The 26,470-nt window shown below is 39.6% G+C and overlaps 1 protein-coding gene across 1 annotated transcript in view; it reads left to right on the top strand.

Moving 5' to 3' along the window:
• The first annotated feature begins 353 nt into the window (after positions 1-353).
• LOC139739052 (uncharacterized) overlaps positions 354-26,470 on the top strand; it is a 46,376-nt gene continuing 20,259 nt past the window's right edge. The window contains exons 1-3 of the mRNA XM_071649665.1: positions 354-468; positions 6,975-7,038; positions 11,448-11,515. Of these exons, the coding sequence (XP_071505766.1) occupies positions 388-468; positions 6,975-7,038; positions 11,448-11,515 (213 nt within the window). The 5' untranslated portion in view covers positions 354-387. The remainder of the gene's footprint in view (positions 469-6,974; positions 7,039-11,447; positions 11,516-26,470) is intronic.

The following is a 26,470-nucleotide window of genomic DNA, read 5'->3' as shown; positions in this document are numbered from 1 at the left end:
AAATATTCAGTAACCAAAAGAACTATTCAATATTTATTGGGAAATGAAAATATGCAACAACAAAACAAGGGGGGGGGGATGCTTGTTACTGGTGTATAGTGTTGTCCTTGGTTCAGTACAAGTAAACAATCAAAAATAGAGCAACAGACAAGCCATTGTCAGGTTCATGACCATCATTGGGGGAAAAAAGTGTTTGTGGAGAAATTGGTCTTGTTTAATCAAGTGGCCTTGCCTCTGAGGTTATTGAAATGGCAGATCATGTGTTCTTTCCTTCGTTGTTCAGAGGTTTTATGTTACATGTACATTGATCAGACTCTCAAAATTTTCATTGGTGCTTTTTTTTCTGCAGTTGAGATCTGTCTCCACGAACAGCTATGGGGCAAGTCTATGACCTTAAGTGACCTCGCCATTGAGACGATGACCATAATGTCACAGCTGGAGGTACTATGTGAGGCTGAGAGTTCTGAGGTAAAGAGATCGAACTTTCAAGTTTTGCGTCAAGCTGCTCATCAATTGACACTTTCACCAACAGCAATGCCCATACTTGTTTATTTTTCAATTGTTACAGTACAGAATAATATGATACAGGTACAGTGAAACCCCGTTATAACAAGTTTGGTTTTAACGAGGAATCGCTTTTAACGTAGTGATTGCGTCGGTCCGGTTTTCCTTTGTGTGTAAACCTATGGCAGAACAAATCGGTTGTAACGAGTTCGGTTATAACAAGATTCCAGTTATAATGAGGACATTTTTGGTGCATCATGATAAAGAAAAACATAAGCAATTTGATTGGATACAACAAACTTCCATTTCTTGACCTGCCGCTTTCAAACACGCGACAAACGAAACACTGAAAACCGAATTCACGCTATCCATGTCTCTTTCCAGTTCTGCACAGACTAGGGTGAACACAATAATGCGCATTTTATTATACACAAATGTGCACTGTGGATGTATACGATCTCCATGCCATCTCTCTACATGTACTATCTGAAGCGGGAAGACTCGGAAACAAACACGTTATGCTCAACCCCGCCGTTATCCCTGAGCTCTTTTATCCCCCATTATTAGTGACGAATTACCAAATACCATTTCTTCCATGTTTTCTTCTAAACCATGTGATACAAGACACTGGAATACTTCCGATGTTCCTACTAAGTTATTGAACATAATCATTCAATTTTCTTTTTCACGAGATACATGTGCGTGATATTAGGTCGGACCACAACGCAACGGGAAAAACAAATATCGCATTCAAAAACTTTTCATGTTGCGACACTCGTGGCCAAAAAATGGACATTTTTGGAATGCATGTGCAACTCATCATTAGATCCTTTCCATTTTTAGTTCCGACTTCCAGTTGTTTCCTGGTTATCAAATATGAGTGTGTATGTAAATAGTACCTATATGATTAAAGCGGAAATAATTAATGAAATCATTGCGATCCCGCCGGGTGACAGTAGCATAAAAATAGTTGAATAACGCATGTTAATCTACTTGAGTCAGTGTTTAGAAAAAGAAACAAATGTATTTAATAGTTTGAATAGATCTAGGTTTGTTCATAATCATTTAACACTGCATTTCACAATAAAGATTTTTTTTTCTCTCAGAATGGTCTATGAGGTACAGATTTGCGTAAAAAGGATCACAACCTTCCAAATTCAACCCTGTCGCATATTTTTCAAGGACAGATGTACAAAACTCGAAGAGATTTTTGGAAGAAAATAAAGAACGCACTTTTTAATTCCTTCGGGCGCAAACATCATACATGAGATATAAGATTACAGCCGAAATGATTTATGATACAAAGTGTATCACTGCATTCCCGCTGGGCACCAACACGTAAAATACCTCGCAAGTTACAGTAAGCAACGCATAATGTTACTCTATTTGCGCTGGTGTTTAAAAAAATCTTAGCAAATGCATTTTATACAAACTGATTTTGTTCATTGTCATTTTACACTGTATTAGAACAAAAAAATATTATTCTTTCAGAATGGTTCAATACAAGAGGAAGAGATAGGTGAAGAAGGAATCACAATCATATGATCCTGCCGAGTAGGCCTACTTCTCAAGAACATAGTGCAACTATTATGTGAAGAGATTTTCGGAAGAAAAATTAAGAACGCATTTCAACCCCTACTTTTTTTTCCTTCTCTTTTTTGTATCAATTCACAAATAATTCCCTGTTATTCTCTCAATGATAATGATCCATACTTGTGTAATAACAACGCAAAGACTGCTCTTAAGTTTGATTGATGAGTTGACTTTGTGCTAATGTTTTTCTTTGTTTTTGATGCGAACGGTTATAATGAGGTACCGGTTATAACAAGGTACATGTAATATCGCCGGTCGCTATAATGGGGTTTCACAGTAATAATGATAAGGTCTTATTTACCAAGGGTAGCCTCTTCAGTGTTGCCACTGCTCTACCAGAGGGCGCTGAACTATTGTTATTACCCTAGCATTGTCAGGTACCCATTTGTACACCTGGGTCAAGAGGGACATAGTGGGTAAAAACATCTTGTCCAAGGACGTAAGCACTGGGCGGGATTCAAACTCCGGTCCTCCGAACGGGAGTCGGGAGTCTTATCCACTATGCCACAGTGCCACAGAAGCAACTTGCATGATCATGGAATCAATGTTTCTTCCAAAATTGTTGAAGTATAAGTGTTGCATTGCATTTTTTTTTTTTGGGGGGGGGGTGGTAGGTAGAATGTTTAGAGAAATGATGTGACTGCAAAATAAGTTTTTTTATCATCTTATTGCTAAAATTTTTCCATGGAGAAATGAGACATCTATTCAATATGATGAAACAATTGCTTTGAAAACATAGAGAAAAACTGAGAGAGTTTACCATTCAGTATACAATTGGTCAGTTACAAAGTATGACATCCACATTTACGATCTAAGGAGCCACCACAACCATGTGAAGGTTGCAAAGGGAAAGGTGTGCAGTAGAAAAGTGTCATTCACCATTCACCAAGATGTCTTCTGTTGCATGGGAAATGCTATTAAATAGCATTGGAGTTCAATGCTATGTGAAGTTGTAGTGGCAATTGAATGAAAACATTTTGGCAAAATGAATTTTTCCCACCTCCAAACATCCTGCCCTGGAAAAGATGCAAGCCATAGAGTTGTGAAAAAAAAAAAGTTTCTTGGTCAAGGTTAAACATTTCAAAAATTAAGTTTTATCCAGAAAATGATAGTTATGTTATGGAACTGCTGTCCATGTTCTGGTCCCTAAAATGGTTTCATGATACAGTAGTTATTGACTTTTATTGGTAAAGCTTGATGCTTTGGTGTTCAGCAGAGACTTGACCCAGGTTTAAAAACTGCCCACATTTTGCTGTTGTCTAAATTATCTCGCTTGAGGAGATTTACTGAGAATTTAGGGGCTTGCTTTTTTTTTTCCCCTTGTGGATTATGTTTTTATGGTACATTTTGTTACCCACGCCGATGAAAATCGGCAGGGGGTTATGTAAAGGGTTCCGTATGTTTGTTTGTTTGTTTGTTTGTTTGTTTGTTTGTTTGTTTGTGTACAAGATAACAAGAGAACGGGTAAACGGATTTGCACGAAATGTTCAGGGAATGTTTGGATAATGACAGGAAAGAATCGATTAGATTTTGGTGATAATCGGTTGACCCTTGCAAATTCTGTGTGACCTTGAAGTTTTGACCCCATGGTATAGTGACCATTCCGAAAATTTCCCGTTTCTCACTTTGCGATTTTCCGCTACCATACGAAGACATAAACTCCCCAACGATCCGACTTCGCTGCTCAAATGTTCTTAAGGGCAATTCCGCAGTTAGGTGGACATGACATGGATAAAAGAAATGTGCCTCTTTATCTTACTCTTTAATTTAGGTACCAACTAATGCCATGGATGTTCACCAATCATTAAGGTCTTTCAAATTCAGTAGATTTTATTTTTCGTATTTATTGATTTCGCAAGATCTAAAACCATCATTTAAAATGTACATGTGGGACTGGGGATGCTGAAATTCACTTAAATGCAAATTACAGTGGGTTCCTTCGAAATTTTTTCCTCAAAGTTTTGCTAATGGGTAAAAGATGAATACATTTAAATACTCCAGAAGTCATGTGACATTTTGTCAATTACAAAAGGGTGAAATGACCTGCGGAATTACTCCGGACAAATGTAACGTTACTAACCGTAACGTTACTAACCATGCTTTTGGGGGTCTAGCTAAAAAATAATTGGTCGAACTGCTCAAAAACTTTGTGTGAACATTTGTCATGATGCAATAATTAAAATTAATGCAACACTTTGTTTGAAGTAACTTGAATTTTTGCACACTTTTTGTTACAAGACATTGATTTTTTTGTCATGTCCTTTTTTCGTAACGTTACTAACCTGCCCTTTAAGCTGCCATAGCAATTCTAATATTTCATGGATTGTATTCATTCTTTTCTGTATCATAAACCTGGGAAGGATGAACATGTTTTTGACATAATTTTGACTTGAAATGAATAAATGGTAATTTAGTAGTAAAAACAAATATCTGAATTTGTTCAAATGTAATGTTACTAACCGCGGAATTGCCCTTAAAAGAATTCCGAAATTTACGTTTAGGCCTATTTGAGGGACTATGTCCTTCTAGATTTATGAAAGTTTGTTCTCCGTCATCACAAACTGGCCCGTATTTTGATGATTTTTCAAATTAACATTGATTGTTTTTTTCGTTGGAGGAGCATTTTGCTCGGTCGCAGTCACACTGCACGATATGCGTGCTCAATGTCAATGCGTGTGCAAGGCCGCTGAAAATGCATCGCGCTCTACACTGTTGGTGCAAAATTGCACCGGGGACGTTGCGGCGCTCGTTGGTGGCCGAATACTGGTGCAGTAGACATTTGCATTCAACCCTTGCATTGAATAATTCCCGTAGACACTAATCATAAAGGTAATTGCCTAGGGGGTACGTAAATTTTGTTTTTCTTTTTTGCTTTTTGTGGATACCATCAAAGATCGTACACTCATACGACCTTTGATATTTGATGATTTTTCAAATTAACATTGATTGTTTTTTTTCGTTGGAGGAGCATTTTGCTCGGTCGCAGTCACACTGCACGATATGCGTGCTCAATGTCAATGCGTGTGCAAGGCCGCTGAAAATGCATCGCGCTCTACACTGTTGGTGCAAAATTGCACCGGGGACGTTGCGGCGCTCGTTGGTGGCCGAATACTAGTGCAGTAGACATTTGCATTCAACCCTTGCATTGAATAATTCCCGTAGACACTAATCATAGGGGTAATTGCCTAGGGGGTACGTAAATTTTGTTTTTCTTTTTTGCTTTTGTGGATACCATCAAAGATCGTACACTCATACGACCTTTGATATCATCACACTCTCGGCTTGCTATAATCAAAATATCCCGCAAGAAAACGGCGTATTTCTCGATTTTTAGCGCTTTTTCCGCGACCCGTCGCGTAGACAATACTCTTAAAACTGGACTTAATTCGCGCGCGCTTGGAAAAGTTCCGATTCTGCACTTTTGACGGTGGAATTTGGGATTTTCGATGGATTTTTGGAGGAGACTTAAGGACTTTCCTGTACGTGAATGAGTGTTAATACCGTATGTGTAATTATGTGATTTGCGTGTGATGTGACTGTAGAACCAAAGATCGTACACTTCAGTGTACGATCTTTGGTAGAACTCACTGGCTGGTGATAAAGCACACTGGCAATTAAGTGGCCGAATTCTGGTAGATGACCGAATGCACATTAAATGTTTACCCCGACTTTGTACTTAGGCGTGGGTCTGCCGCCTTTGACGGCCCCTCTCTAGTTCTTTTTTGTATGCTTAGCAGTAGCAGCAGCATTGGGATTTAGCTATCTTGTCCAAAAACATTTTAATGCCAGAGGCATTCAAGATTCAATATTCCTTACGATGACAGTTTAATTTCAACAGCATCATCAAGAACTATAATAACAGAATGATGAGAAAGACATCAAATCAGCTTACATTCCAGTCTCGTTTCCTGTAATCCATTGATGATTTTATGTGTAGCGTGTAAACAAGCAAAACTTGAAGTAATTGAATCATCAGTGAGTATTTGATTAACCCCATTAAGAATGCAGGCACTTAGTTTAACTTGTCAAGTTTTTTCATCAGAATGCATTAATCCATCCATTTGATGTCACTTTTTAAACTGTGGATGAAAAATTGAACAAGTCACCTTTCGCCAGCTCTAAAAGTGTACTTTTTGAGAACAATCATGTTTGTGGGAGATAGCAAATGTTTTCTGCTGGGTTTCTTTTATGTCTAGCGCCACCTTTTGACAGGATTCATACATGTGCACTAGTTGTTTAGGTCATTGTAGCCATTCAGTTAAGCTTTGTGTAGATGTGTGTGTGTTGTATACACGTAGGTATGAATTTTCTCAGCCTTTTCTGTGCTGTGCTACAATACTGTACATGATAACAACATTGAAATAGCATTTTCAGATCAATTGAAAACATGTAACAAAATTATTGATAAAATCCAAACATCAATCTATTTCAAAACCCCGACAAGAATTTCCATTTTTTGAAAATGCATTAAAGACCAAGTAGACTACAGTATAGATTCATTGTAATTCTTACCTTACACACACACACACAAAAGTAGATCATGTTTGTATGAGTATAGTTATTATACAAGTGTAGTGGTTGCAACCTTGTATTTCAAAATTGATGTGAGACATCTTATTAGGTTTCATGTGATACCACAGAGACTGTATGTGTTATTTTCTTTGTTACCAACTGCACTGGAAGAGAAATTTGTCATATTCACTCAGCAATCATAATGGATTATCTTCACAGAAATTGCGTCAAATTCTCACTTGACCCATGATGAGTGTTGTTAAGTGCATGAGATACAATGTGAGTATGTGATGATTGATGTCATGTGCAAAGAAATTGTTGTGGTTATTGTTAAAAAATAAATCTTGTTCATCTTTGTTCCTCAGACTTCAAGTAAAGGACAGAAGAGACAGCGAAGGCAATCATACAGCAATACTTTTGACACTCAGGGTAAGAACTAGTCGCAAATTGCATGACAATGTTATGAGGTGGTCTGAGTCTAGACTGTATTTTGATGCAAGGTTGCATTTGATTGTGGCAGAGATGTCTGTCAGATCTCGCTATCTGATGTGTTTATCACCAACCAGCGACAACAGCAACAACAACAAAGAAGTCAAAAACACTAGTGATTCTTTCAAAAGTAAGATGTTTTTATCCTGTATGCTCTACAGGTACAGCTACGAATGTGAAAAAAGACATCAGTTAAGTACTGGAACATATAATGGCAAGCAAAAATATTCGCATGCTTTATTTTCGTACTAGTTTCTGTTTGGGCAAAATGTATGAAAATTCAACACCATGAAAATTTCCACTTTTACAGTAATTACATAATGTTAGATTGCAGGGAAGAATTCCTACAATGTATGGGCAACCCTGAACCAGTATCATTCAAATGACTTCTTTTTGTTACCAAGTCTTTCAGGTCTTCAGTGGGAATGTTTGGTGCCCAGTGATTTTAGAGCAATACAAATTCTGCTAATTAATGTTCATAGGTACAGGCCTGTGACAGACATGCAATATCACTCCTTACTGAAAGGCATACTATACAATGTAGTTTGCAGAAAGAGGTGTTGTCTTTTCAACATGACATTTCTGTGTACAGGATTGTGTGTTACTGAGGTTACATGATACAAAACTCATGTAGTAATGGAATACGTGCTATAATTTATTACAATTTAGATACAGTACCTACTTTCTGTCTTATTTCTAGGAGTTTGGAAAGGGAAGAAAAGAACCATCCTAATTTATTATCTTTATATTTTTTTACTGGAGGCTTTGAAATTGAATTCCTGTGATTACCTGTCATGTGATCCAAGTGCTAATTTACACAAATCAGAGGAAATGCCACTTCTCCTTTTGTATTGCACTGTTTAACCCATTGAGGATGAGTCCCGAGTATACTCGGGCAAGTGTCTATGGGATAGTAAAATTAGCCCGTCCTCAACAGGTTAAAATTCATGTTGATGTACTGATATTTATAAGTGCTGTATGTTAATGTCTGGTTTTATAAGCCATGCATGCTGTTACACATCATGAGCAAGATGTGCATTTAATGCATCGTCAAAATAAGATTTGATTCTGTTGCCTTTTCCCAGTTGTCATTCATATTTCCTATATATATGTCTACACATATTCATTTTACTGACAGAATATGATGATAATGTATGTGCTTGTTTGGTCCCAGTTCAAAGTATTACACATGGTACTGGTAAGCTGGTACTTTTGTTCTTACGACTATCATTTCCTATTCACAGACACCTGTCAAGTCTGGACAGTGTCATTGCTACTGATTACTGTACAAGTTGGAGATGAGGTTTATACTGTCTGGAAGCTTTGGATGCACATGTATACATTAAAGTTATCATCAACCTGACACACACCTATTACTGATCGCTGAAATTCCTCAGAGTGAGATTACATGATATCAGCAAAGCGATTACTTGGCTTGACAATTCTCCTGGCTTGGATGTTAACCCGTTGATGACTGGTCTCGAGAAATCTTGGGCAGGTGTCTGTGGGAAATGCTGATAGTTATTATGTCAAAGTCAGCTCGTCCTTGCAGTGGGTTAAGCAAGGACTATGTGAAGGGAAAATTTGAGGAGTGGCTACTGGTCAGGAGCGGGCTGTGCTCCATTTCCAGGTGAATCAGTGACTTCAATTAAAGTAGGCTGAAGAGGATGCTCCTGGAGAAAGGGGAACAAACCCTCCCCCGCTGCATCATTAACTCGCCTGGACTGCATCAGCAATGAATAGAACAAACTCCCGGGGTGAGGTCTGAGGCCAGTGTAGAGTGGTGATAGTGAAGTGTGTCCTAGAGATGAGAAGCAGTGAGCAGGCATTATTATACCCCATGTAATGTTCTCCTTGCAACCTGTTGAATTGGCTCCTCATTGGTCCCATATAAGAAGATCAGTCATGTCAATTGTGTGTGTCTATCTGGGTCAATCGCCCCCAGCAATGCCTACCAATGCAGCAATTTATGCCAACACATACACACAAACACCCGCTATACACACACACGCCCACGTGCACTCACTTTCTTACATATTGTCTAATCTTCTTCTACTTTGGCCAACACACAACTCTGTGCTATGCTCATTATCCCACTGTTTTTCAGTATCACTGCTTAAATGCATGGTGTCCAGTTACAACAACAGATCAAGATGTATTCAAAATGCAGTATCTCATGTCCATTTTGATTGACACACCTGTACAAACAAGTTGAAGAAGAAGAAGAAGAAGAAGAAAACTAGTTTTTCTAAGTACATTGTACCTCTCATACAAATGTGTATTTGCTCTACCTCCAGAAAAGTGTCAATTACAATACAAGGGAAGAAGTAAATTTAATGTTACATATCAGTTGCATGTTTATTTTGTGAGGAAATTATTATATGTTGAGAAATTTTTGAAGAATCGTCAGACTTATCAGAACATTATGACTTCTAAAAGCATGTACTGGTCTTGTATAGTCTGTAGAGTACAAATCTTAAAGGTCTCATTAAAATATAGACTTTTTTTTTCCTTGTCGGTATTAGTAGTACTTGGTCATAACATACTGTAAATATACTGCAAATCTTTTCTATGCTACAAGCTGTACCTTACTGTATACGCTATAATTTTCGCGTACATAAATTTTCGCGAATTGCTGCTGTCACACATTTTCACGAGTGGTTAAATTCGCGATTGGGGGACCAGAGAAAATATGAAGTGGCAAAGAAAGTGTGAATTTTCAACTTACTAGCAAATAAGAATGATACTAGTTATACACTGCATGAAAAAAAAAAAACTTACCAAACTCTGCAAACTAGTAAGTGAGAATTCAACATTTTTGAAGTGGTTAAGTCCATCGCGCTAGATTTCTGACGAGTGGTCCCCTTGCGATAATGGATTGGCTCTCTACAGTATTCGTAAGTAGACGTGGATGAGCGTAAACAAGCTTAGCCTGTATGGTCTGTTCGGTAAGCCGTGACATGGTATACTGGTACTGAAATGTTCGTATCATCATTTTGGAAGGTAATATTTTCGCGTGTTGTTAATTTCGCGAATAGCTCCCGACTCGCAAAATTCGCGAAAATAAAACCCCCGTGAAATATATAGCGTATACAGTATTTTGACAAGTCATGTAAAGGACTGTAAAATATATGTTTTTATAAGAGAGCTGTAGAAAAAAAAAAAGTTTGATCATGACAGCAAGAGAATTGAATGTTGTATTAATGTGCTTGGAATCAGGACAAGAATGCACAAATACCAATGTCTTCACCCAACACACTGAATTATGAGCAACTTCATGCCTTATTGACCAAATTACAGAATTGTGAATTTCATTGCAATCTTCAAATCATAATGCTTTGATATACAAATGATGCACAGGATAGAGTGTGTTAGTGAATGCGCCTCGTGCATGTCGCACCATTGTCAATACTCTCGAGCGCGCCGCACCTTCACTAACGCCACGAAATAATCCTGTGCATCATTTGTTTTATAAAATGGGTCGAAAACTAACAGCATTATTCACGTACCTTTGTGGGTCAATACCAGTCAGCTACATGTAGCACTCGCTCAAAAGTCAAGATGTCCGAAGATGTTCGTCCCAAACATTTACGCACGTCGCACTCGGAAATCCCGCACATAAGTACTGTACGTACGTATAAGAGTATACGTACGCCACGTGTTATGCACGAGAAAGGCCGCTGGCTGTTGTGGCAGCCCGAACTAGAAGTTGTTTACAGGATTGACAGCGCGTATAGCAGCGCGTAACGCACTTGTAACAACTGATTGAGTGCGCACTGCTAGTGTAAACATTGTGACGTACGTCAGGCCCCGGCCGTGCATTTACTAAGAAATTAATGCACGCACACGTGACTCATTTCAGCGCTTACAATTGGCTACATTCTTGAACCCATTTTATAATTCATTTTACCTCTAGATAAATGCCACACTTGCATCAAAACAGCCTTGTGTGCACCATGTAGATAACCTGACTGATTGTTGAACTATAGAGGGCAGTGCAGCACACTGTGCGAGCCTAATCCCCGTAGTCTGTGCCTATCTTTGTTGGTATGGTATCAATTTAAGCATCCACAGGCAGCCAGACTTAGCCAAAAATTAGGAAATGAGGATGTTATTTCTCTTTCTTGGCCTGCATCCTTTAGAGTGCTTGTCTCCTCATAAACTTAGCCAACTGATGGCAATATGGTCATCATATGAGCGCATAGGGGCATTCATTTTCATTATGTGTTCCATGTACGTGCTACATGTACATCATGTATGTAATTGTATAATATAAGCAATGATGTGTCATTCCAAGCGCTGGAATCACTTTAAAACAATGTTGTTTTTTGACCACCACTCCCTGACAGCTTCTCTCCTTCAGGACAGACTAACCAGACTGGTGAAGAAACATCCAGAGGCAAGACCGAGTCTGCAGGTGAGACTAATTCCCCTCCCCTCCTCTTCCCTGATACTTGCTGGATGAGCATTGCATTGTGGGAAAATACAGAGATGTAGACTCATTACTCAGAAACTGCTCAGTGAGCTCAGATGGATAATTATAGCAAAGTGAAAATGTTTGAAGGTGTTTGTGATTCAGGTGATATTGCAGAATCCTTAAAGTGTATCTTTGCCCAAAGAATTATTTTTGATATGTGAAAGAGACACATTTCAGTAGTCCATTGCACCAACTTTCAGAGAAAATGGGTCATTAATTAGTGAAATAATGCATCTGAAAGTTTCTAAACACAATGGGTCTGGGAGGCAAGACTACAGCAAACCCTATTGTTTGCAGTGGGTTACGGAACCACAGTGGTTCCTGAATCTCCCAGACACAGTGTGTTTGGAAACTTTGAGATGCATTATTTCACTAACTAATGACCCATTTTCTCTGAAAGATGGTGCAATGGATTACTGAAATGTGTCTCTTTCACATATCCAAAATAATTTTTTGGCCAAAGATACACTTTAACCTGTTGAGGACGGACTGATTTCGCTATAACACAGATTTCCCATAGACACCTACCCGAGTATACTTGGGACTAGTCTACCATGGGTTAACCTGTTGAAGACTAGTTCTGGGCATATGTAGGCAGGTATTTATGGGAAGTGTGTGTTATAGGAACATCTGCTCATCCTCAATGCTTCACAGCTGATAAGAACCAGGCATAGAAATATTTTCTCACCTGTAGCCAACACATACACTGTGAACACATCATTCCCACACATACCAGGGCATTCGATTCAGGTGCCAATTTGTCAATGATGTTGAGATGCTAAAGACAGCTGAATTTAGAGGAATTTGCTAAATGACTAAAAGTTTGCACAGTATTGTGTAAGTGTGTGATTTTTCAATCATAATTATGTCCCAAGATGTAGAAATTCTTTCATTTTGATCATGTAAACAGAAGTTGGCACTGCCCCCCCCCCCAAAAAAAAAAACCCAAACACCAACAAAACAAAACAGGGTGCAGACTCCTCCAAGAGAGTGAGTTTGTGGAACAATGTAATAGAGAAACATGTCAGCACTGCAAGGCAAGCAGAGCCAGTGAATGAGCAGTGCATGGAGGTTGTGGCAATATTAGTTTCAATGCCACATTCCCTCTTCCAGTTCAGTTACACTCCAAAGCAAAGCTCGAATGAATGTAATATGTTTGTACACTAATCATGCCCTGTTGTGACCAAGTCATGAATACTGTGGAAGATACCCAAGAGTGTACCCTTCAGGGGGTGCTCTGCTGCCGGTGGCTGTGGGTATTATTAACATGAGTAGCATGAGATGGTAAGATAGTGTATGTCAGGGGAAAAGACTCAGCTCTGACTACAGTTCATTGTAGCGTTCGACAGCTTGTATTCCAGTCGAGTTCAAGGGCAGGCGAGGTCTCAACTGAATACACCATTTTGCCTTGGGCGGATAGAGAGGACTTGATTAAATCACAGATTTGGGGATGTAGGGAAAAGCTGTACCTATGCTTGCTGCCTGTATTTTTGTTTGTTTTGAGGATACATTACAACTCTAGCAACTTTCATGTACTACGCAAAATAAGGCTTTTTAAATGGAAATGAAAGATACCTATGATCTGAATTTCAATTACCCCCCTGTCTTGTGTTTACATTGGTGATTCATGACCAGATCCACAATATCATTAGTCATCATCAAAACTTGGTATTGATACTGTATGTACCCACTATATTATCATCATAATTACCCTTATAACAAATTTTCACAAACCTATGGATTTGGCCATTCAGGATTGCCAGATCTGGAATATTGCAAATGTCAACATCAAAGTTTAAAAAAGGGTTTCTTTGTGACAAAATAACAAGGGCATTCTTTCACAAGTCACATGAGATCCCACAAATCTGCAAGTAATATCTGGGATCTACATTGTAGATGATGGTCTGGTTTACCACCCAATTGTAATCAAATGTTTCATGCCTCATTTTTAACCTTTCATTAAAATGTCATTCAAATTTGTGTTTTTTTTTGCGTTTAAACCATAATTTGACATACGGTGTGTCATTGCAGTGAGAGAAAGAGAGAAAAAAAACACTTAACAAACCAGAATCTCCACTGAATGAATATCTGAGTAAATATACAATGATTTGCTGTAGATCATAGTCAGTTATGGAATTCCCACTTACAATTGTATGGAATTCCAACTTTTGTGTGAAGGATTCTGTGTTGAGTTCATCGACAGTCAGAATCTTGTTTGTATGAAAATTTATCCTTTCATAGGATGCCACTCCCAAAGTATTTTCCTACAGATGTAAAATAAATTGATATTCAGGAACTTTAATGTACTTAGACAACTATTTGCATGTATACAAGGTTCAGTAGGAAATAGGGGAAGAGCAGGGAAGGAGAAGAAGTTAATTTGTAAATTAAGATAATGGGGGAGGGGGGGGGTTACACTCCTCCCTCTGAGGTTTTGATGGGCAAGAACAAGGTGGAAGCGAAGCGGGGGATGTATCGATCAAAGATTTTAAACTGTCCCCGATAGCTACCTAAACGGCGAATTTTGTTCAGAGAGCTGCGATTGTTGCTGCGGCAAGGAACACTTTGCAGCCACTGAATAAACATTCTTGCGTTTTACTCTGCGGTCATCACCCTTTTCCAGACATCTTTGCCCAAACATTACATCTGCCGATGCATTTATACTCTCAAAAAGTTGAATCTCTCTCTCTCTCTCTCTCTTATACAGAGAGAGAAGGGAGGAACAAGTTGTCTAATCTCATTACCCTTCCAGTAATTGAGCTGCATTAAAGGCCTAATCACTGTCAAGTTATTGTCAATCATGTCTGCAGAATATGGGGGATAGAGGAAGTTATAAGATTTTTTTTTTAGTGCATGCAGTTTCATCTAAGGACAGCAAAATGTCACATAATCATTGTTATTCAGTATTTTAAAAACATACTACATGGTCTCTCAAGCATTGTGATATGGGCTAGACTTATGTTCTCTCCTGTTTTAAGTTGTTCTCTTTGTTGTAGGCAATCATTGCTTTTTAAACACAAACTGAATTTATCATTTTGCAGTGAGATGTGTGCTCAGTATGTAAAATTTGTTAAGATCCAGTGCAATTTTTAGATTTAGATGAATATCTGATATCCTTGTAATGAGCATTAAAAAAGCCAATGAATCTATGAACAAGGAAGAAGACGCATTGTCTTTGCCAGCACTGATCTTTAAAGCAAATTATTGCACACATAATGCTCACAGAAGATTATGGCAACTTCAATTTGAATTTAAAGATTTTAATCTTGATATATGAGCATTCAAGTGTGATGTGTAAACATACTTTTGTGAAAGTCAGCTTTATCAACTTCAGTTACCCCCTCCCCCCCCCCCCCAAAAAAAAAAGGGAGTAGAAAGGGGGGAAAAGATTTTAAAGAACAGCAGAATGACATGCAGTGGCTTTGCATGAAATTTAGAATGAACTTTTTAGCTTGGAAAAAAAGAGGAGTCTCTCTAAATCACATGTCATGCTCATGGGCATTGTATGAATGACAGACACATCAGTCAAATTAGCTCTCATTTTTTTTCCCTCTTCTTTTGTCCATCAAGGCATGTCCTGCGGTGTTCTAAATTGACATACAACCGCATATTATATGGGCAATTTGTGAAATTGGTATGGACATCGAGGGAAATGTGGCACCGGCTTTATGCCCGATCAAGAGAGTGAGAAATGTATTCCAGAACAGGAACTGACAGGTTATGTTTAGTCATGACTGGGGTTGGTCAGGTGCAAAGGAATTACACCCCTCTTGATATTAACCCGCTCCATATTGAATTCTGAAATGCCCATAGACTTAATATGCAGGCCACCAGGTTCCCATATGGAATGGGTAAAGGCTTGACAAAAGCGGTGGCCCAGTGGCTCAGCCCCACTAGAAACTGATGTTGGGCCACCAAATTTCCACAAAGCTTTATCTTTTGGTGGTGCTATAAGGCAGCTAAATTCAAAATAAAGTTTTATATCTTATGTCCATTTACTTCTGGCCACTACAATTTTTTTTTTTTTTTTGGGGGGGGGGGGGGGGAGGGCCACCAAAATTTCAGATTCAAAGATTTTAAAGGCCCAAACAGGCCACCAGAGGGAAAAAAATGTTTATATATTATGTTAAGAAAAATAAAAAAGAGAGAGATTGATTTTGATAAAGAGAGACGGAGCAAGCAAAAGAGTTGAGAGTAGAATATGTTTTTGTCTCATGATAAAACTGTTGTTGCACAAAAAAAAAGACTCGGTACTCTAGAAAAATTATTTGCACATTAAGCTTTGATCTCTGTTTCATGTGGTGTGCTGTTAAGTGCTTTCTTCTGAAAACCTGTCCTCAAAACACTGTGTAAGGGCTGGTGCCTACGAACAGTCTTGTTTTGTTATGGAGAAGTCATTTAAAATGTCACAATGAGGTATAAGGAGATGGATTGTTTATTATGCTTTTGTTTCTAAATATAAGATATAACAAGACAAGATGAAAATATCTCATTTAAATCAGGGATGACTTTATTAATATTTTTGTGAAAATTTCACAGAATTTGTGAGCATATAGTATTGTAATGAAATGAGGTTAGAGCACTGAAGTTGGTGTCTCTGGTACGTCTGGTTAGGACGTAGGGGGCGTGCGGTGACCCCATGACCGTATGAGTTTCGATGGGGGTCACGGGTCGCACGTGGTTATACACTCGCTCGGGTAGAAGGAGCGAGGAGTGGTGAGCTGACGCTCGTCGGGGGCGGACGTGTCCGCGGAGTCCCCCCGTGGTTTTGTAGTGTATTGTACACTAAAGTCTTGTAACGCTGTGTGTATCGGCCATTCGTGCGGCGATACAGTGGTGCATCGTGTCAGGCGACCGGTCCTGACGGGTAGCCGGATTGGCGAGTACGGTAATAAAGTTCTTCTTCGCACGCACTTCGATTGTCATCTCGATGAATTATTGATGCTTTCTCTACGTGATGATGCGATAAGATGTGATCCTTGTGAGTCTGCGTGAGGTGTCCGCGAACTTACCCAAAAAAGAACCCACACAATAACTGGAGAAATCCGGTTATATTACATTGGTGGCAGCGGTGGGATGGGTTTCGTGGACCAGGTGACTGCTAAATCATGTTAATGTAAAATTGTTTTGCATTAATAAATTAGAGGAGAGAGGATTTATCCTGCAGTGCTATAGTAGTGCCCTCGTTACGAATGCCTACTATACTTTTCATTGCCTGCAGGGTGAGGCTGGATCAGTAAATACATCTTGCGTATATTTCGTCCTGCAGTGAAGGGCGCCTGCAGGGAAGGGCGCCTGCAAGGAAGGGCGCCTGCCTGCAGTTGAAAGGCGCCTGCAGGTGAAGGGCGCTTGCAGGTGAAAGGCGCCTGCTTATTAAACTGTGTTAGACTCTACGCCTGAAGAAGATAGAGAGAGAACAGCGCCTGTCAAGAGGACCCTATAGCGCCTGCAGTGCCAGCGGTGCCTTATGGTTGAATGCCCGCTATGCCTGCACGTTCATCTGTCAATTCCGACGTCACGATGTCGAAGTTGTTGTTTGAGAGGCAGAAGTCTGCGCCGGAAGAAAAAACAATAGGACCCCACTTGTGGAGAAGAAAGAGCGCCTGCAGTGCCAGTAGTGCCATCACATTGAATGCCTGCTATGCCTACAGTGCCATTAGTAGTGCCTTCAAATCGAATGCCTGCTATGCCTGCACAAGCATGAGTTCACGATCAGACTGAAATTCTGTTCGCTGGTGCATTTTAATGGAATTCTGCATAGCTACGCATCATGGCAATGAAAATGACATGGTCCGTTCCTGGTTGTATGAAGGTTGTCGGACGTGACCTGCCGAAAACAAGAGAAAACATCGGAAAGAAAAGCGTTATGCACGTGGATCGAATGAAACAGTGCTTTGGCGAGCCGTTGTTGCAGTCGTGGATCGAGGCTGGTGGAGGTATTGATGCTCCTTTGCAGGAGCCGGATCGTCATGTCCTCCTGGCACCATGCACCTCGGAAGTTCCTCAACGAAGCTGCAGACGTTCGACCAGAGTCTGACCCTATCGATTCGCATACCGGCAAAGATGAATCCATTTCTCCGACGTTTTCCATACTGATCTCCGACGCAATCAACCAAGGAAGCGAAACTCTCCTCAGCGATACGATGACTCGTATCAGGGATGCTGGGTAGAGCGCCAGGTGATTGTAGTGACTGTGTACAGCCGCAACTTAATGTATATAATGTAGGAAACTGCGGGATCCCTGCAATAGGTGCACCATACCTGCAACGCCATGTGCTACTTCGACAGGTTGAACCAGCAGTGACGTATTGTCATATCTGTCATGTGGTCTGCGAGATGACTTACGATAAGGGTATCTGCTACAACAAGTGGGACGGCGCAAGGAATTCTCTGGAGACGCTATGGTTGGAGTGCAGGACGGGAACCCCTAGCGGAAGGCGCAACGACTTATGACGCTATTACAATGTTTTATTTGTCTTTAAAATGTGGACTGCTATTAAGAGAGCTTTGTTTATTTTGTGTGTGTGTGTGTAAATACGTGTAAATACAATGTAAACTATCGGACAAGCTATACTTAAGGAGTTCGTTGTTTAAGCTAGGCGGGAGACAATGATGCATAGGCCTAGTGATAAATACCTCGCTTGTTCAGTAATGATGCGGTTTTCACATCTTTTTTTGTGTTTATTAAGTTATGTAAATATATGTAAATGCAAAGTTGCGAACCAGTGTTTCGCGTATGTATGTCATACACTCGGTTGTTTTAGCGTGTAAGAATAGGTAAATGTGCTTACGCTAATCTGTGAAGTTTATGTAAAAATGTTGTTCTCGCGTTATTGTTTATGTTTCTGTTTGTGTAGGATACGGGATTGTAGTATCCGGTTTTGGTCATTTCATTGTTTATGTAAAGCCCGAGTTGCCCTAGTCAAGGGACTGACTAGTCTTAGGGAGGGGCTGTGTAATGAAATGAGGTTAGAGCACTGAAGTTGGTGTCTCTGGTACGTCTGGTTAGGACGTAGGGGGCGTGCGGTGACCCCATGACCGTATGAGTTTCGATGGGGGTCACGGGTCGCACGTGGTTATACACTCGCTCGGGTAGAAGGAGCGAGGAGTGGTGAGCTGACGCTCGTCGGGGGCGGACGTGTCCGCGGAGTCCCCCCGTGGTTTTGTAGTGTATTGTACACTAAAGTCTTGTAACGCTGTGTGTATCGGCCATTCGTGCGGCGATACAGTGGTGCATCGTGTCAGGCGACCGGTCCTGACGGGTAGCCGGATTGGCGAGTACGGTAATAAAGTTCTTCTTCGCACGCACTTCGATTGTCATCTCGATGAATTATTGATGCTTTCTCTACGTGATGATGCGATAAGATGTGATCCTTGTGAGTCTGCGTGAGGTGTCCGCGAACTTACCCAAAAAAGAACCCACACAATAACTGGAGAAATCCGGTTATATTACAGTATTTTCTTTGAAGAAAATGTGGCAAATCGGTAAGTTTTGATGAAGCAGCTTCTCCCCCATAGGTCTTCTCTCAGATCACTGTGGTTAGGTGTTGCGGTGTAGCAGGTGCTTGAGGGGATTGAAATGGGTAGCGAAGGGGTACAGAATTCTCTGGAGGCATACCGCAAGCATTCAAGACTAAGACTTGAGATTTAATTGATGTGCTTACTGGTCTGTGCTGTGAGTCAATTTAGTTATAAATGATAATTTCAGGGTTTTTCTTTTCTGAAAGTAGGCTTGTTTTCTGATATATTCTTGAGCCCTCTGAACAATTCTCATTTGTTTTAAAGCGTGGATGTCACTTGACTACTCAATGAACATTTTGCCGCGGGTTTTCCCCGAAACCAGCGGAAGTAAGCAGAATAGGCTTTGCTCATGTCTACATAATGAAAGCCTGTGATCAGCTAAATGAAATGGCCTGTAAAAGCAGGCATTTTCCAAGCAGCTGTCCGTAATTTGATTTACCAATGTCCAGTTCAGTGTATACTGATCATCTACACCATCAGTTGATGTAATCATCTCACATGCATGCCATTTTTTCTCTGTCTCTCTTTCTTCCTGTCTTTCTTTCTCTCTCTTCGCCAGTACGTACTGACAGTTCTTTTTTCCACAGAGCTAGTCTTGTTCCAGACTTTCATGCTTATCTCTGGCAAGGAACACTAATAAAAAAGGGGAGAACATTTGTATTGGGTGAGGTTTACAGTAGACCTGCATTGTAAAAATCTAGTCATATAATGCAAGGAAAATTTCGTTAAAGAACTCATGATGAAAAGCGACACTTCACTGTGCTAGTCTGAAAATGCCAAGACCATCATCTTTTCAAGTAGTTTCTTGTATACATCACAAGTGGACAGTTTGAACAACCACACATACAGTGTAATCAGAGATGGTTTAAAACAGACTTGCCCCATGGAAATGGTGCTGTGCAAAGTGCATGACAACTTTATCAGATCTTCATTGTTCCCATTATAAGGTGACTCTAAACACCCTGCAGCCTGCAGTACAAGTTCATATCTACTGTAGATACAGCTCTCAGTCTTTTCTAATATCTGAATCTGTACCTCTTAAATTTGTATTTGGCTTTCTAAATGCCTTACACTTGAATACAGGGGACCTTCTGGGGCTTTTTCACTGTACTGTTCAATAGTGAAGGGGTGTCTAATTGAGATTACGTTCTATTTTGGATACCGGTATTTCACTTTACATACAATTGGTTATTCTTCTTTGTTGAATTTATGAAATCTTTCTTTAAGGACCTCAGATTAATCGCACACATGCATGTACAAAAAGAAAAAAAAAAGACACACACAAACACATACCGGTACACATACATACAGACTGACATGTTAAAGGAATTAACTTGGTTTTTGTCATGAATAACAAACATGAACCATGTTGAGTCTTCAGAGCCTTCCAAGACTGTGTTCATTCATCTCCACACATGATTTCCATGGGAAATCATGAGCAGATGCAAGGCCTCACTCTAAAATATAGATGAATCCAACTTCAGAGCACTGTAACATATGGCGGCCATCACTGGAGGGCTTCCAAAAAAGATCAAAAGCACTTTCAATGGGTTATACAATGAGCCAGGTGCGCTGCTGTATGTCACAACATAAATTATCTTTTCAAGACATATGTTAGGCATACCTGAGGCCCCCAGTCAGAAATTACCATGAAACAAAAACAGAAAAAAGAAAAGAAAACAGTATCCAAATCGTTGGCTACAGCTGTCCACATGCTCTGCTCAATCTGTCCATGTACAAGGGCTCCCTCTTTTGTCCCGATATGAGGAGACAGGAGCTCAGCAGGAAAGCAGTGAACCAGGCCAGTATTCTACCTTGGCCCATTGACCCCATGCATTCATTAACTACCTCTGATCTTGGAGGGATGAATGGAATACAGACTCAAATTGTCACTGGCTTTCAGAAATTGGCCCCTGGCATTCCGCTGATTTCCAAGTCTAATGCCGGAACAGACCAAGATCTTTGCATTCAATGGAGTTGCGTCCAATTGTGAGTCAGGGTATAGCATTAACATTGCACAATCTGCAAAGATGCCTGCTTACCTTGGGGCAGGTACTTTATCTGTTCCATACAAGACTCTGAAATTCTCATGGACTCGCCGTTATTACCATAGCCAAGATTCCCTTCTCTGTCACTACCCAACACTACCGAAACAAATGATATTGTGAGGAAATTATCATCAAATTTAAATGTATGTTATAAGAAAACTTACCAGAAATGTATTTTTAAAAATATCATTTTCTTTGTTCATTTTCATTCCAATTGATTATTGTGTAGAATATGCCAAGAGAGTCACATTGTTTTCAGCCTGAATACTGTAGGGATTTCCCTCTCTCACAAGTACAATAATGATAATAATGATAACAATGAAAACAGATATCCACAGCAAAGTGTAAACAATGGTAGACCAGTGATATACATGTACCTTGGACTACAAGAGTGACTTCTAAAACAACAGGAAGAGCAATATAATAAAGTGTGCCTAATATACTCTTTTTATTGATTTTCATTTCATCAAACCACAAAAAATAAGCTTGCAAATGTCATCAAGCCATGTATGGTTTTGGTATTAAAACCCTCGAGAGAAAAACATATTTTGAAGAATTAACCCGTTGAGGACGAGTCCCGAGTATATTCGGGCAAGGGTCTATGGAGAATGCGTGTTGCAGCAAAGTCAGCCCATCCTCGACGGGTTAAGCAAAAACCTTTTTCAATACCTGATTAGAAGAAGCAATCATGCCCCCCCCCCCCCAAAAAAAAAAAACAAAACAAAAAAACAAAACAAAACAAAAAAAAAAACCAAAACATTAAGAACGTGTTAGGAAAGTTTTAAGGGTTAGTCCGTTTACATTAGGATCACTTGCTGTCCAAGATGTAATTGACTGTGTGACAGGGTATAGATGTGCCATGTTTTTACCCAGTCACTCCAAGGTTTTGTAATCTCCATAGACATTGTACAGGGCTGGTGGAGTTCCTTTGGATGATGAGCTTAATGTAAAAAAGCGACAAAAACGGACATTTTTTTGCAATTAATTTTTGCTTGTTTTTATTTCACGGCTGGTCACAACATGTCATAGCTTACTGCTGCCACAGCGGATACAGGCTTTGGCAGTGCATGAAAGGGTAACTGGTGGGCATCACGACAGCAAATTTACTCACGCTACAGGGCTCATGAACATGAAAGTAACTACGACAAAAGCAATTTATTAAGAAAAACAATCCCCATGCTGTTATTTGCACAAAGGCAGTTTCGCGTCGTGCGAAATGTACAAAAATTTCCCCACTGTGAAAATACCCACTTTTACAGGAATCAGTGGGAAGTTTAATGGCATCTGTTGACTACAGCAGGTTGATGATCAAATGGTATTGCTGCCCAAAAAATGAAGAATAACTAAACATTGGTAGATTATTTATATACTGGTAGATATTATAGATTTTCATGGAATTTTGTATAAGATGCATGTGTAGTCCTCTCCCAAAAGGGAGTGTATAACGCGTAATGTGCATTACCCAAGCTTCACAATGCTTTGATGTTTCATCAGAAGCTAGCTCTGGGATGTTGTAATTTCCACCAATATTTTACCTTGGAGGAAAAATCATGTATGCTAGCAGAGTAGATGGTGGTGGATTTTAAATGAAAATGTGTTCACCTTTACAGCAGTCTTGATTTTATTCCATTTTCACATGTATCTAAGCTTTTGAGATGCATATTGCATTTTTAGCACTTTCTGGAGAATGTTTTTTATAATGGTCTGCATCCTACTCAGTTGTTCGAAGGTACAATTTTGTATTCTGAACATTGGAAGCAAGTTTCATTTGTTTTCAAGATTCTACACAATGTATTTCATGGCTACTTTTGCTCTTCAAATAATGAGGGCCAGCCAATTTTCGAAAGAATGTTAAAGCCTAATCAGTTTTGACTTGTGCTTTAACAGGATTTTGTGTTTATGCGTCATTATTTTTACTTCTTGCATGGTTTTACAATGTAGCTTCTATGTTGATACAACTTTTTTTTATAATGTGAAGAAAATTTATGCTGGCAATAACGAAGCAGATATTTTCACCTTGACTTACATTTAAAAGCTTGCAAGAAGAAAGCCTTATCCAAATTAAATGTCAAAGTTCATGAAAGCTAAGCAAAGTGTCCTGTCCATTAGACAGGCATGGGTTTTCCCCCACAGCGCACATTGTGCACTCGCTTAAAGTTACTTGACTTCAATTCCAAGACACAAATTTGAAATCAACCTACGTAATGGTCCCAGTCTGCTACAGTGATAGTCGGAGGATATCGGCAGCATTGTTTTACAGCATCTGAATTCACAGAGAAGGATTATGATTGGGAGAAAAATAGATGGGAAGAAGGAGCTAGAAAGGAGGCAATGTTGTCACCATGTTCTCAGCCGGGCTGAGCAAAAAGGAGTGTGTAGGTGAAGTAGTTTATTGATCGCTGACATTCATAGCTCGTGGGATGCACCCCTCCTGCACCTGCTGGGCCAAAATCACAATCGATGCGTCTTCTTCACTTTCCCTCCGTCAGATCCTTCCGCTCTCTGTTTTTCCCCCAATCAACACCCTTCTCTCTACATGCAAACTTGAACTTGTCGCCTCTGCTGCATTTTGTTGTTTCTTTATGTGCTTTATGTGTGTAAAGAGGTATATTATTCCTTGATGTTTCTGCAATCACTGTACAAGAAGAAGGTAGCTTTCCTTATATAGAGATTCTTGGATAGTGGACTACTAGTATACATTTTCAGGGATGGAATTTTGGTTCCAAATTAGGTACATGTGTACTTTAATAAGGATGTGATACAGTTGAACCTCTCTTATCCGGCCTCCCTGTATCCGTATCTCTCTATTATTCGGACGCAATCTCGCCGTGATTTTTTTTCTTTATAATTACGGGAGGAAAGGGGGATACCCAACTCAATCTAACAATGGCGACCTACAGTCGACTTTGCCGAGCCGTGATGATCGAATTTTGAAGCGTAGTTTCGTCGACTCGTACTGTTTATTTTCAAGATCTACTTGATATATTTTCTTAATGATTATTTAGGTAAATCATCCCAAGAATTTATAAAAGAAAATGATTTCATTCTTGCAAACACGAACCTCTATTTTGTAACAGTGAAAAGGTTACAGTATACACATTACTACATGTGGTGCTACAATGGGCTACATCAGTACATGTGTATAATGTATGTACATGTATAAAGCATTGAGTCTGCCGTATCTGGCCAAATCCCTTATCCGGATGAGCCCGGGTCCCGACTTGTCCAGATACGAGAGGTTCAACTGTAATTATGACAATCATGACGAGGCATTATGCATCATGTGTAGGAACCTTCCCCCGGTGTGCCTTGGGATGCATTGAAATTATGTACAATAATCTTCTGACCTGAGCCCTGTTGCATAAAACCCTTACCGCTGGACTTACCGCTCCTTTCTAGCAGTAAGTCTTCAAATTGGCGGTAAATTTTATAATCCTTGATGCTGATTGGCTGTGACACCTAATTTTGACGGTAGTTGCCATTGAAATTCAACGGTAAGTTTTATGCAACGGGCCCCTGGACATATTTCTTCCTTAGTTTTTCTCTCATAACATTTAAATAGTAGTACTTTGTGTTGTCATACATGTTGATGTGCTACCATCCTCATTTCAGGTGATTTCAAAGTTCAATCATCAAATACCGATTGTTTTTCCAAACAAAATCTTCAGACTTCTGTGATGTAAGAAGATCCTAGACTGCTCTACCCCAGGAGAACATAACAAGTGATCCACAGTCTTGTATGTGTTTATGATTAGCTAATTGACCAGTTGGCATGTGGCTGACTCAAACGTCACTCATATATACACCGAATGTTCAATGAGGTTTTTTTATTTTCGCGACTTTCGCGAGTCAGGTGCTATTTGCAAAATTAAAGAACTGCACAAATAATGACTCTGATCCCCAATATGAATGTGACGCACACGTATGTACAGTGTATACATTTCTCCATTCAGTACAGTACTCCACGATCGCGAATTTAGCCACTCACGAAATCGTCGGGAAGTCCCGATTCGCGAAAATTTAGACTCGCTAAATATATGGCATATAACAGTAATATAAAAATATAGACTCATATAATATAAAGATATGATACCCCTTGAAATGTACAAGTTTGCATATAGGGGCACATTCTCACCAACTCGTCCCAGTTGGCTAGCGGGACGAGATAATCCCTTAGTGCCTAAAATAAAAGAATGTGAAATTACAACCTGCAGCACATCTTCAAGTTGTGGCTTTGTAGTTTCACGAACTTCTGATGGAAGAGAAGATGAACTACTGTAAAAGTGGAAATTTTGGCAGTGTCAGAATTTTTGTGCATTTTGCGCAGCTTGAAACCAGCGCAAAAAAGAAAAGCACGCAAGTATTTTAGCTGGCCGTATTCCAGTAGTTGATGTCTTGATTCCGCGGAAGTAAAAACACTCGAATCTTTTCGTATCAGGCCCAGTGCAAAAAATTAGTCGCGCAAAAATATCCACTTTTATAGTATAGACAGAACAGAAGCAAAACAAAACACACACACACATACATACAGAGAAACAAAAAAGCTTCCTTTCAAATCAGGTCCTATTCTTTTTGATAACTAGTATAGATGATAACAAATATGTTTCCCTGAAGGTGCCTAGATATTTGATGGATGTCTTGTGTTCTGCTAAAAAAGAGCAATGTGCAATTTTGGACATGAGTAATGTCACTTTAGAATATGGCAGGTTTGGTCTCCAGAGGTTAAGGTGTAATGTGGAAAATGGACACCGTTTCCAAGAACACTCTCATTCATTTTCTTGATATCTCCTCAAGCAGGGAAACTTCTTTTATTTTCCTTTTTGAATGATAGTGCTATATTTGGCTGGCTTTATGCGCAAGGGAAAGTGCGCGAACTGAACAGATGAAGGGAAATGAACGAAAGAGGTGACAGGCCTATTCATCTCAAGCAGTCCAGGCTTCTATTATATTCTTTGACTGTCGTAAACTTTTATGGTGATTGCCTGGTCGGAGTAATTTGTACTCTACAGATTGCTACAATCAGTGTTGATGTGTGTACGCATGTCTGCTTTATGACACAAAGAGAGAAAGAGAAGAGAGAGAAGATAGTGAGGATGGAGTGATGGTCCCCAGATTGAGAGAAGGTAGAACCGAGAGATAGAAAAAGAGAAAGAAAGAGTAGAAATAGGCAGATGGAGAAAGGGCATTTATTTTCAATGCCAGCATGGTGTATTCACACACTCGGTTGCTTCAGGTAACCTGATATTGAATGACATTTGCTGTGTGATGTTGTGCATCGTGTTAGGCAATAAACGTCAATTGGGAAACGGGTAGAAAAATAACGCCG

This window comes from Diadema antillarum, unplaced genomic scaffold (assembly GCF_040938485.1).
Source record: "Diadema antillarum isolate AM-2024a unplaced genomic scaffold, OU_Dant_1.0 seq00000781_RagTag, whole genome shotgun sequence".
In the NCBI taxonomy this organism is placed as follows: domain Eukaryota; kingdom Metazoa; phylum Echinodermata; class Echinoidea; order Diadematoida; family Diadematidae; genus Diadema; species Diadema antillarum.
The sequence above is the reverse complement of the archived record's forward strand: the minus strand, read 5'-3'. Positions and strand labels throughout refer to the sequence as shown.